Source organism: Anguilla anguilla, chromosome 13 (genome assembly GCF_013347855.1).
Source record: "Anguilla anguilla isolate fAngAng1 chromosome 13, fAngAng1.pri, whole genome shotgun sequence".
NCBI classification, from domain to species: Eukaryota; Metazoa; Chordata; class Actinopteri; order Anguilliformes; family Anguillidae; genus Anguilla; species Anguilla anguilla.
In genome coordinates, this window is record NC_049213.1 from 10,308,821 (window position 1) to 10,322,587 (window position 13,767).

The 13,767-nt window shown below is 47.4% G+C and overlaps 2 protein-coding genes across 2 annotated transcripts in view; one reads left to right on the top strand and one right to left on the bottom strand.

Moving 5' to 3' along the window:
* Nucleotides 1-13,767, top strand: part of pnp4a (purine nucleoside phosphorylase 4a) — a 107,801-nt gene that overhangs the window by 23,403 nt on the left and 70,631 nt on the right. The gene's annotated exons all lie outside the window — the stretch shown is intronic.
* On the bottom strand, nt 789-3,805 carry sox12 (SRY-box transcription factor 12). Its single transcript, XM_035388825.1, has 2 exons — nt 3,312-3,805; nt 789-2,980 (listed from the first exon to the last, which is right to left on the bottom strand). The coding sequence occupies exon 2, from the start codon at nt 2,864-2,866 to the stop codon at nt 1,736-1,738; it is 1,131 nt and encodes a 376-aa protein (XP_035244716.1). The 5' UTR covers nt 2,867-2,980; nt 3,312-3,805; the 3' UTR covers nt 789-1,735.

Genomic DNA, 13,767 nt, shown 5'->3' on the forward strand with positions numbered 1-13,767 from the left:
GAATCATTGATCTGAAAACGTAACGCACGGCAATTTCCTCCCCCCCCCCCCCCTCCCCGCGTCCGTTCTCACCCCCCCGGCACGAAAACGCAGTGCGGGGCGGCGCGGGGCAGCGCTGTAACCGGAGCTGAGTGGCGTTCGCAGTTCATACAAGTTACTCAGTGCAGTTTTTTTTTTTCTCGCTTGCTGACAGCTTCTGGGGAGAGAGAAAAAAAAAAAAGTGACGCCGGCGCTTCCCAGCGCTGAAGAAGACTGGGGGCTTAATGAAGAGCGCGAAGAGGACTCGCTCGGTCTCACGGACGGCCAGGACTCGTCCGGCTTTGTCTCCCCGTTCTTTCGCCGTAGCCGTGTTCCGAGAGAGAGAGAGAGCGAGAGAGAGAGAGAGAGGGAGAGCGAGCGGTGACGAATTACCTATGGGAGGCACTAGGACCTAGACGAATGATCCCTGAGAGAGTCAATGGGGACAGCTGGCAGACACAGATTTCCCTCCATTCATAGATGGCCCTGATCAGGCAGCTGGAGCCAGACTGCAGACATGACATGCATTTTACTGAACCGGTCGGCCAGTCGCCCCCCCGAAACAGACGCCCCATAAGCGCCGCAGTCCCGCCCCCCTGCCCCCCCCCCCCCCCCCCCCACAAAGGCTGGAGGCCCGCACGCACAGATGCACAGCTCCCCCGAAATGAAAACCCTAAACCCCCCCCCACCCGCTCCCGTAAAACCCCCACCCCCATCCCCAATCCCCACCCCCACTCTAAAACCCCAACCGCCCCCCTTTCCTCCCCATCCCCCCTCCCAGTCCACACTCACCGGAGCCTCAGCTGACCGAAATCGGGCGCGCGCGAGGTCTGCGCTGGGACGCGCGTAGCGGCGCGCGCGTCTCAAATGTCCTCAGCGTTGGCGGGGGATGATGAAAGTGCCATCACGGAGAGGATGTGATGTAAATGACATTACCCGGCTGCGGAGGGCGTGGGATGTGAATTGCAGCCTGGCAGGATGTGTCCCGCCGGTCTAGGGGGCAGCGCTGCCGGGTCGTCTGCGCGGTACTGCGGGACGGGGATCGGCTGCGAGCGCGCGCCGCGTCCCCCTCGAAACGCAGCTTCCTCTCCCCCCCTGTACCCTCTAAACGACTCCTTGTTTTTGTGCCTTTTCTCCTACGATCCGGAGCCTCTTCCTCCGGCTGAACGCTGCAGCTGTTCTAGGATCGCGTCGCCGTATCCGCCGTAATTAAACGATCGTAATTATTAAGACGGCTACGGCGATAATGACAGCGCGTCTCTGCGATCTGCAATTAGACGAGCGCGCCATCCCCCGTTTCGCAGATGATATGGAAATGCACATGAATTCTTTTTTAACATAAACGCGGAACGCAGCGCGGCTAACTATACACCACAGAATCCTTTCCGCGCTAATTTCGGTACTTACTCTCGCTAACAGGATGCTGCATAAAACTCTCCGTCTCTCTCCGACTGCATTGTTCTCATTCCGCCAGCTGCAGGACTTCTGAAACTAAGCCGTACGCCTGTCTGTCGTTCGGTAAAGTGAAAGCAATAGCACTTACGGGAATTCATGGCAAAAAAAAAAAAAAAAAGATTTCAACAAATAAACTTGCGGTTACGAGGGTGGCGTTTATAGGTAGGTCTGTTGACGAGATGACGGTAAGGTTGGGGCTGACCTCAGAAGGTGAACACCGGGTCAGTGGCGTTCAGCAGGTGAACACCGGGGTCAGAGACGTTCAGTAGGTGAACACCAGGTCAGAGATGCTGGGCACGAGCAGGTCCCCCGATATCATCTCGTTGACTTCCGGTGTGCAGTAGTCGGGGAAATCGAAGTGGGATCCTGAGTTTGTGTGAAACGCTTCGAAGTCCTTGTCCAGACCGGAGCAGTCCATGGGCACGCTGTCGAAGCTGGCGTTGGATATGATGTGCAAGATCTCCTCGTCCAGCTCCTCGTCCGAGGAGGAGGAGGCGGTCGACACCACGGAGGAGGAGCTGGTGGAGGTGGGCGTGGACGGCCTGCCGGAGAGGGGTGCCGCGGCGTCGGGTCCCCGGGGCTCGGCGGGGGCCGGGCACACGCCCCCGGGGGCGCCGGCGGCGTCCGGCGGGCGGGCCGAGACGCAGGCCGGCTGGGGGACGGGCACTTTGAGCCGGAGCTGGGCCACGGGCGGCGCCGGCGGCGGGCCCCTGGGGGACGGGGGGCCTTGTTGGCCTCGGGCCCCGGGGACCTTCCTCTCGTCCGGCGCGGCCCGGGCCAGTTTTACATCCACTGCGTCGTCGTCCTCGCCCACGTCCCGGTCGTAGGTCTTGTACTTGTTGGCGATAAGGCTCACTTTGTGTTTGGAAGCGGAGGGTCTGGCTTTGAGGGCCCTGCTGGTGGAGGAGGAGGAGGAGGAGGAGGAGGAGGAGGCGGTCGAGCGGCCCGAGCCGGCCTTGCCGGGCCTCGCCGCGGCCTTCTCTCCCGCCTTGGCGGGCGCCGATGACTTGCTCTTCTTCCGCGGCCGGTACTTGTAGTCGGGGTAGTCGGCCATGTGCTTCAGACGAAGCCTCTCCGCCTCCTTGATGAAGGGGATCTTCTCGTAGTCCGGAAGCATCTTCCAGCGCTTCCCCAGCCGCTTGGAGATCTCGGCGTTGTGCATGTCCGGCCACTGCTCCATGATCTTCCGTCTCTCGATCTGGGACCAGACCATGAACGCGTTCATCGGTCTTTTGATGTGTCCGGTGGGGGTCCTGCACCAGTTGGGGTCCTTGTTTGGGGGTACGTGCCCGAAAACCTCGTCCCCTTCCTCGGCTCCCAGCCCCTCGAAAGCCTCTTGGGTTGAATCGTTGTCCATGACCGTTGAGTGTTTGTGGCCTCTGTGCTGAACCATGACGTAAGAATGAACTCTGTTCAGTTCAAACCTCTCCTGGAGTCATCCATATCCAGACAGTCTCTCTCTTCTTTTTGTCTATCTCTTTTTCCTCTAGCTCTTCTCATCAAAGTTCTAACATAAGAAAGAAAGAAAAAAAAACAAAACAGAAAACAACCTTGAGCATAATTACATTTTAGCATGAGATTTACCATATAATTACATTGCATTTCAGCCTAAAGCAGCAATTTGCTCGCGCAAACAGCTGCTGCCTTGTCCTAATAAGACTGCAGCGCGATTCTAAAAAAAGAACGTCTGCAGACACGAAATCCGAAAGCGCGACAGACGCGGTCCGAAGCGCGGCGGTACCCCGCTGCCGCGGCTTTTAGCCGGCGACTCGGACACTGGGAGCGAGCGGCGGTGCGGACGGCCGGCGGCCGGGGGGGTGGGGGGGGGGGGAGCTTACCGGCGGTTCAGCGGGGCTGGGGCTGTCCTTGACCCGACGGCGGCGGCGTGCGCAGCGCTGGGAGCCGGCTGCGTCTCCGGCTGTGCGGCATGGGGCTCCTGCGCTGCAGGGCGACCGGCGGGGGCTGCTGCCGGGGAAACGGCGGCGCGGAGCTGGCGAGAGGGAGACGTCGTCTGCGGCCCCGGCGTCTGTCTGAGGATCTGACCCGCTGTACTGAGCTGTCTGCGTGCGTGCAGGCACTCTCCCCCCCCTCTCTCTCTCTCGCTCTCTCTCTCTCTCTCCCCTGCTCTCTCTCTCTCTCTTCTCTCTCTCTCTCCCCTGCTCTCGCTCTCTCTCTCTTCTCTCTCTCTCTCGCTCTCCCTATCACTCTCTCTCTCTCTCTGTCTGCCGTCCCTCCAGCCGATTCCCTCTTTGTTGGGCCGGCCCCTCTGTCTGCTGCTCTATAAACCTTCTCCGTATACAGCTCAACCTTCTCTGCCAGACACAGGCTCCTCCCCCCTCCCCCCGCCGTTTCGGCTGTGCGTGGGGGGGAAGTTTCTGCCACAGAAACGCAGCAACGGAACAGTGCACTCAGAAGGGGGGAGAGGCAGAGAGAGAGAGAGAGGAAGGGAGGGAGGGTGGGGTAGAGAGAGACAGAGGGACAGACTGCTGGTAAAAACTAGTCTCAAACGCAGCAGCACCTGCTAGACTTGCAGACAAATGCAGACTAGTTTGTGTTTGTATTTCTGCAGCTATTATGTGTCAAAGACATTATTTATGATTGCAATGCCAATGTAAATTAATTGATAATAGACATACAGTATATTTCATTATACTATATATATGTATATATATATATATATTCCCTCTTTATATGTAGTATTTTTACATGCTGTCTATGCACCATGTTCTGTACATAAATATAATATTTATCACATACCAAGAGATTAGCATCATTTTCCTACACATCCGAGACATTTTGTACATTTCTCATGTACAGTGGCCTTCCATTAGTCATTAAAGTGCTGATTATGCATTTCAAAAGCAGTCCTTGAAATTGTCCTTAAAAAGCCTTAGTTAACCGTGGCTGTTTTCGGATACTTCTCCATATTCAAAGTACAGTCTCCCATCAGACCTGTATATACAGGTAGTGACCAAAAAGGTCAAAAACACTTTGGTAAATGAGGGACATACTCATATTGAGAGCAGTTGTTTGCACACCAGTGCGGTTCCAGAATTAATTCAGCAATCCCAGCACGCTCAGCGTTGTATACAAACATTTTGAGCAGGCCTGGTTGCCTATAATCATAGGCCGGCATGGTTAGAAGACCTCGGTGACTTCAGTGACTTTGCAAGAGGGGTGCTTGAGGCACATTTGGCAGAAGCTTCAGTAATGTGAAGACAGCTGAACTTGCTGGTGTTTCCTGGGGAACCGTGTCGGGTGATGTCAGCGTGGAATAATCAACAGAAGGAAGCTTCCTCTTCCTCTTTCATCATAATTTCCGTGCATTACTTTGAAGTGCAAGGCTAAACAGGTAAACAACTTTGAATCAGGTGACTGCAAATGTCTATTTATGGCTGGGGAGGAGATGGTTTCATACAGAATTGTCAGTTGAGACGGAGCAGGATTGCACAGTTGCAGTATGTAAAACACTCATTTAACCTGCCCCACTGTTTGTTTGCAAGTACAGTGATGTAAAGAGCAGAGACACTGGACTACTGAGCAGTGGAGAATCGTGATATGGTCAGATAAATCACTCTTCACCATGTTCTCGACAAATGGATGTGTGCGCATGCGGTGCAAAAAAAGCCCATAGGCCTGAGAGCTTGCTTCCAACAGCGAAGGGTGTAGTGGTGTGGTGTGGCGTGCATTTTCCTGCCGTGGTTTGGGGGCAATTATCCCGTTAGAAGACACGGTGAATACTAATCTCCACTTTATGATTCTGTGTGTGTGTCTGTGTGTGTGTGTGTGTGTCTGTCTCTCCAGTATGTGCAGTTGACTCTTCTTTTTTATGTACATAAACAGCGGTTGGACAAAATAACAGAAACACCACAATATAAGGAACTTTAACCTTGAAGTAAATAAATCACAATTACAAGGGCACTTGCACAGATGAGTCATGCTAAGTTAAATGGTAATTAGCAGTATGCGTCAACTATAAAAGAGGCCTGACAACCAGCTTGATACGTGAGTTTCCAAAGCAACACCAGGCAACACAGTTCCAGAGACTAAATAGTCGGTGCCTGATCTGCTGGTGCATGGAGTCACCAATATTTAAAAATTATTTAAAGAGTAACATGCAGGTTAAATTTCTTAATAGATTAAAAATGTTGGGCTCATGGAGAGGATGGTTTTAAAAAGAAAACGTTTAAAAAAGGGTGGAAATACAAAGAAGTAGGCATTCAAAGCCACACCCACTAAAAATGTAACAGAAGGTAAATACTCCTTGCCTGACCCTGCCACAGTGAAGTAGTAGGTTGGTAGTTAGTCTGGTCAGTTGTTAGTCAGCCAGTCATGAGTCATTTAGCCAGTTACTTTCAGTTTTAGTTTCACTTTCACTGCTATTTAGGACGGTGATCTATTATGTTTGTGCAGGCTGTGAACCATAAAGGTGGCTAACAAGGCTACCTAACTAGCTAGCTAGTAACTTAGCAGTTGTGAATTACACTAGATAGCTAATGTCAGCTAGCTAGGTGGATACACTTACGATACAAACCTAGTGAAGTGATCAAGACATATTAAATAATCTTAATACTGAATAAATATGGTAAATGGTAATAATTCCGTAAACATTTACATACACAGGATACATATAATTAGCTAATTGCTAGAATGTCAGTTAGGATATTAGACTCAGAATTATCTAGGTAGGTAGAGCTAACTAACTAGTTAGCTTTGTACTTAGCAGTTTTGATTTAGATGGTTATGTCTGTTACTATGTTAGCTAGTTAACTGCGCACATTTACATAGCAACCAAGCGCGATGGTAGACATGTTGCTCTTGGTTATATTTAATAATATATATTGAACAAATGTGGAATTCAATGTTGATGCTAACTGATAGCTTTAAATGTACTGGAAATAATCATTTGACATCCACCAGTGCTTTGGTTCCAATTTTACCACAATTTCAGCATGTAACCACAGATGTGGTAGCATTAACCAACAATAGGCAGTCTACATAAAAACCACAACACCTCATCTCATAAATAGTGCAACAAACTTTACTGATAGCCTACTTGAAGTTTCTTTAGAATAGTCGGATAGTAACGCTAATATTTGTGATAGCTCTTTGTTTTAGCTACTGCCTGATGTATATTAACTTAGCGAACAATGTGAAGTAGAAAAAAGCTGTGTCATGGTAAACTAGTCTCTCACCAAGACATATTTCCAGTTCACCACAGTTTCTTCTCAGTCCAGAACTCAATCCCTTGTTGTGCCCCTTAGATGCATAGCAGACTTGAAATTGAACGGCTGCAGCCCATTCTGTGCATTGAAAAGAGGATTCCATGTCGATATTGGGATTAATCTTGCTACTAATGTTGCTTACTTTGCCATTCACTGGAGGTCTAGCTGTGTTTCCTCTTCCCTAAATTACGTGTTCAAATTTTGTATATTATTCAGATTTGAGGTGCACATGGCCAATTGCATTATTAAAATGCAATTCTAAGTAGTTTTTATTTTTATTTTTTGATTTCAAGATCCCATTGCTGCATCATTTTCCCACATACGAATTAACTGGTTATGCCAACCGAAAAGATGCTCTTTAACATTATTAGGGGAACAGTGAAACTTTTTGAAAGGCTAATGTCCAAAGATACCCAACTTGATGATGTTCCCCAATACACTCTACAAAACAAATTCAAAAGTGGTTTCATGAACACCTTCTATGTAAAAAGCCTTCTATGGCCTCCACTCTTACCAGATCTTAACATTATTGAACCTTCATGGGATATTATTGACCATAGTGCACACAAAGTTGATTTACACCTCCTTCGTCCCTCAAAGAATGGGAGGCTATCCTTCTTGAAAAGTGGTCCAGTATCCCACTACATGGACTTCTGGACCTGTGTGACAGCATTCCAAGAGGGACCGAAGTTGTTCTTAAGATGAAGGGTGGCCCTCGTCCTTTTTAGTGACTTGATATTCATATATTGTTTGGTGTTTCCATTATTTTGTCCAACCCCTATGCCAGGGATCAGCAACTCACGGTCCTCGAGGGCCGAGACCTGCTGGTTTTCCACCCTCCCTTTGCCTGGGAGTCAGGTGTGAAGACAGTCTGGCTAATCAGTAGCAATAATTACCGGGGGGGAAAGAAAACCAGGGCTGGATTTGGATTTGAGGGCCAGAGTTGAGGATCCCTTCCCTATGCCTTTCTGGCACCATACACACACACCCCACAGACATTTTACTGTGCAGTATAATGTGTGTAAGCTGAAAGATAAAGCACGCATAAATGAATCAGTAAATAAAGAAAGACTGAAGGGGCAGCAGCCGTCTAGTGTGAGGGGGTTTCTGATCCGGCGCAGACTGGGGCAGGTAAAATATTCCTCGCCGACAGCTGTTCCCATTAATTTGATTAAAGTTTTCGAATGAAGAATTTCAATTAAGCGGTAATCTCGGAGGCGCATGAATAAAAAATTGTGCCGACTCACCGTTAGCATTTGAATGTCAAATGTGAGGAGGCATGGAGAACGGAGCCGGATGTCCCGGCATGACATTAGCTCCTCCATTAGGCCCTCCAGAACATGGACGATCATTACTAATGATCTTCAGGCTGAGTGGTGAGAGACACTGAGGCCTCCGTGATGGTGTCCTTTAAAGCTGGCGCTGTGGTATTCCTGCTCTCCAAACAGCAAGCCACAGATAGCAGCAAGTACACACATGTAACCATGCCTGGAGACAAGTTTGTATATGTGTTTAATACGTGTTGTACTGTGTGTGTGGGTGCAGTGTGTGTGTGTGTGTGTGCTGTACATATTGTTCTGTACACCATGGTAAAATTGACAAGCAGTTTATTAGATATTAGTGATGCGCGGGTCAGGTTTTTTAGGAGCCAACCAATCCCACGTGTTATCATGCAGATAAAACAACTGAACCTGACCCAAATCCAAAAATGTAATAACGTTAAAATTGATGCAGGCAATATTCCAAAGTCCCTTTTTGCTATATTTGTTAAAATTAAATTTCATTAACACAATAACACAATGTTTTATGTTCCCTGAACTGAATTAGTTCCATGTTTAGCAAAGAGCCTACGCATCAAATCAAAGAAAATGGTGAAGGTCTACTATTAGAACTAAAACAATTAAACCATGACGTTGGCTATGTACGTATTTTTCAAAAGACTTGAGTGTCTACTTAAAACAATATATAGGCATAATTTGATGGATACTGGTGGACAATTAAATGTTTCCAGCAAGCACACAAACTTCCATTCAGGCATTCCACTAGACTCATTTTTAAACATTTTTAAACTAAAAGACAACAATAGCATTCACTGCCTGCATCAAAAGCCTAGCCTACCTGACAGAAGTGCTGGCTAGCTAAATTGTTGGGAATGAGCACTCAGCACAGGATGGATTTGGCAGTAGTAACAAGCCTACAGATGCTGATTAAGGGGAAAGTAGCAAAAGTATAAGTAACACTTAGAAAAAGCTTAGTTGCTTTTATCATTTTTTTTCTCACTGGGATTTAGGCGGTAATTAGTTTGTCTGTGTAATTTGCCCCTACCTTTTATCACTATTGTCAGTCTTTACAGGAGTTTTGCAAAAGCAACGGGACATTTTAAGCCAAGTGGTTTGCGAATAATTGCAAGAGTGGTACTAGCATCAATGCTAAAATACATCTAATTAACCAGCTAATTTTGCCCAAAATCTGAAAATTTCAGAAACACCAACAACTCACTTCAGCTTGGGTAGCGTGGCAGTAAGGGCTGTTTCTCTTATAGAGCTCACTTTGAAAAATAACCTTATTTACTTTAGCTATTAATGCCACAAAAAGTACAATCATATTTGAATTCATTTCCAATGTCATCTTTGTGGGATCTGAGGTCCCATTACCAGGCTCTGAGACCTCTGTTCTTCTGCTCTCGTATTGCCCAACATGGCTCTCTCAGTTTGTATACCGTGGACCAACAACAGGAGCTGTCACGATAGCCAAACACACCAGTAACTAGTAAATACCGAAATACCGCTTTGAATCCTCAACAAATAATTAAAGCATCTTTATGCACCTGTAGGCTGTTATTTGGTCATGTTCTGAAACTGCTCAGATTGATCGTAATGGATAATTGTTGTTGATGAATTTCTTAACTGTTAAACTATTTGGTATCCACATGCGTTAATTTGTCATGTCGTGCACTAATTTCTTCCACCTGTGACCTAGTAAGTAATGTGTACGTATCCTCAATCACTGCCTCCACGTCCCGATGAAGGAAAATAGTCTTCTTCATTTTGAGCGTTTACTGTCTGTTGATTTTCTCATTATTAATAGTTGGGTGTGCATCTTCCTGTTGATTAGTATAGTTTGGAAAAACAACTGTTCTACTTTAGAAGAATTAAAAGCTGGTTTTGTGTCATTACATTTACAGAATTTAAAGTTTGCTCCTGTTTATTTTTATGTTCCAATGCACAGTAATTTCACATGTTTGCATGTGCTGTAAGCATCTGCTGCAGTTGAATTTGGGGCATGTATTAAAATAATGTGAGTAGCTTTCAGTTCACATTCCACACTGAGTAGAATTTAACAAAACACATAGGAGTGTAAATACCTAGTTTTTAAAATGGTAATGCCTTCCCAAAGCATTTACAACACATTTTCAAACATATTTACATATAAATGCAAATCAAAATGGTACTGCAGGTGTGGAACTGAGACGTGGAGAAAAGCATTCTTAGCGTTCCAAAAAAAAAACATGATAGTGTTATAGATTAAACCTGTACATTTTTTGTCGGATCCACACTGGGCTATATGACATTTTCCAGCTCTGGGCTGCAGTTCAATACAGTTGGACTCAGTCCAACAGGAGACGGGGAGGGAGGGGGGGAGGATTTGAAGGTGAACGGGTTTCTTCAGGTAACCACGCCATCCTCCCTGCGCTGCATCAGGCTCCCACAGAGTGCCGTCACAGATTCTCCTCTCCTACCCCATCCTGAGTTCATTTTCAGGCTCTGGTGTGGAACAGACAGTACATCACGCGTCCTTACATTTCACCTCTAGACAGTGGCTGGCTTGTAACAGCTCCTCCCTCCGCCCATCGTCCCGCAGTTCCTCCCATGTCATGACCTCACATCCTGCACGCACTCACCCTCCCTGTCTGGAAGAACCTGAGGTGCATTCAAGACCAAGCTTAATGTGAACATTTTAAAAATGGAAACAGGACAGAATCGATTGGACAGAATTAACCAGCAACGGCCTCTAAACTGTGGCTAATTATGCAAGGGAAGGCACTGCAGTGGCAAACCTTTCAGAGTGAACTTTCTGTGCAACAGAAAGATAGTTAAAAATGAAACGGAGCACACTGCCTGCTGAATGAGTTCCTGGATGAGTTCCTGCTGTCTGTCTGTAGTGGACTCACCTGCTTATCAACCTTTAAAGGAGCCAGCTGCAAAAGTGCTGCCAGCTTGGGAGCTTCTGATATCACCATGTTTACTGTGTGCAATCCAATGTAAAGACCAGAGCCGGCTGAGGCCACACAGCCCTGTATGGAACTCAACCGCATCATTCTAAAGAAAAATACTGGAACAGAGGAGGTCAAATTTGCACTGGAAAGTGCCATTATTTGTCGACCGATTACTACACCTGTACCAACACATGAAACATAGGATGGGATCAATGTGAATAATTTTAAGTTATTCCTTTGAAATGACTGTACCTTTGATAAAAAAATGTTTTTTGTTAGTGGGGTTTGTGTGGAAATACTGTTGTCTGTTGTATTTTTGTCTTAGTATACTATATACGTTCTATGTCCCTATATATGATGTCCTTAAGCCATATTTTCTGTAATTAAAAGGATAAATGATTTTGAAAGGTGTTTGAAAGATTCTAAATTATTTCATGTAAGAAAATAGTGCTACTCTTTGCTTATGGTAATATACCATTGCAGTACATGAACAGTTGCCAAATATATCATCATAATACAACGTATAAATCATCAAGGCAACATGTCTGTAATGAGGTAAACAGATGTTGTTTATACGTTCACTTCCATTTATAAACGGCCATCCATGCATTAATAAAGCCTCCATTGCTAAATAAGGCAAATTAATGCATAAATCAGCCACGGAAAAAAAGGGTGTCTGGGTCTCCTGCTCCACCTTAAGTGAAATCAATGCTGAGTAATACAACCCCGGCTCTTTTAATTAAACCAAAACAAACTAACACCCGCAAACAGGGGGCGAAAAAAAGTGACTCGAAGGCTATCGACGAAAAAGAGGCAATTTACGGCATATCGGCACGCCCAGGCCCGGCCTTCCGGTACAGGCTCCTGCCGGGCAGCTCGGCCGTTCCTGCGCATCGCGGGGAAAAAGAAAGAGAAACCGGGTCACTGAGCGTGCGTCAGCAATATTCGCTTTGACAAACGCGCCGCCGTTAGCCTGGCGCGCGGTCGACGCCAGAGCGGCACGGCCGCGGGGCGACCTGGTTGAGCCCAGCCCAAATCCCGCCGCAGACACGTCCCTGATTATCGCCCCGGTCCGGGGGGGGGGTCGGGGGGGCCCTCTCCTCGTGTCGCGGCCCGCTGTGTCTGTCTGGGCTTCTGCTCGCCACTGCGCTCAGACGTACAGTGGGTCATCTTTCCAGGATTATCGGGCCACTGGGGCAGCGCAGGGCAGCCTTCCTCTTCCTTTTGTAATGCCATAATGGATAAGGTCTCCTTCTGCGTACTCACATACACACACACACATATGCGCACACACACACACACACACACACACGTGCACACACACACACACACACACACACATATATATGCATACATGCAGACACACACACCCACATGCATACACCGACACACATATATGCATACATGCGCACACACAAACTGACATGCATACATGCACACAGACACACATGTATACTACACACACGTACAGCTACCATGCACACATACTCATATACACATATGCACACACATACAATACACACACACATCGATAAAGCATACATGTGCACACACACAGACACAAGATTTCTCTGAACACCTATCAGTGTTAGACCTCCTTATCACCATTATACCAAACCTTTGCCCATCATCTGTAATATTATTTCTGAGACCATATGCTTGGGAATTGAAGCAGTTTCTGCCATACTGTAAAGTTTGCTTTTGAAAAGTCAGCATTTTCAACTTGACTTAGCTCCAGTTATTCCTTATCAGATTAGTTATACAATATTCCTCACGACTCTGGTATCCTTGAATGCTCCTCAGCTACTGTGGCACTGCGCATTACCATATGGCTGTGTGTGTGTGTCTGTCTGTGTTGGGGGGGGGGTGGGGGGTCTCCTCTGGCTCTTTTAACTCCCCTTGTGAAGAGGGCTCTTTTAGACGCTGATAATTACTCAGCCGTGCTTTTAATTGCTGTTGTTGTTGTTCGCCCTGCTATAGGACTTTCTGCTAAATTTACCCCAGAAGTGGCCTAATGAACACTCAGGCGCTAAGCTGTTATAATGTGCCGGTGTTCTAGTAGCTTCTCTCCTTCCAACCGCAAAACTGGCTAATTGCACACACATACTGTTTGCGTGTGTGTGTGTGTGTGTGCGTGTGCGTGTGTGTGCATGCGCATGCGTGTGTGCATATGCGTGCGCGCGTGTGCATGTGTGTGTGTATGTGTGTGTGCATGTGTGTGTGCGTGCGCGCGCACATATATAATGTGCGCGTGTCCCCTACCCTAATATGTCATAATATTGTATGTATTAGTGATATAGTGGAATCTCACATGTAATAGACTAAAAGGCTCGTATGTAGGCAGAGTAATTTCAGTAATTGCGCTGAGCCCCTGACAGCCTCCTAACCCCTCATTTAAATCCAGTTACATGAACGCCAGTGTGAAAGCAGTGAATTCGGGGTCCTGTTAGGTTGTGGGCTGCATTTTCGGGGGCGCAGGACTTAGGCCCTGCTGGCAGGCCGGTGTTGAAAGGTCAACGGCAGTTTTACGGGCTTCGGGGGGATTATCCCCCCAGCATGCACTGCGGCAGACAGCTGAGCGCCCCCAGATTCTGTCCCCTCGGAGTGCCTGACCTTTGCCCTCTGCCCTACACAGCAGACAGGAGCAGGAGAAATGAACGTGAACTCCCCGCCTCCTAGACTCTGACCTGTGACCCCTCTCAGGCTACTCCCAACCCCCAAATGCCCAACGCCCCACTCCCCCACCCCTCTGAATTGATAAACCATCCGGGCCAGTGGGGAGAGGAGGGGAGAGCTTTTACACACATTTACCCTAACCCATATATATATAACCCATATATATATATTTATGTT

Excerpts from the sequence above, each read along its gene's own strand:
- sox12 (XM_035388825.1), bottom strand. The coding sequence starts at position 2,866 with ATGGTTCAGCACAGAGGCCACAAACACTCAACGGTCATGGACAACGAT.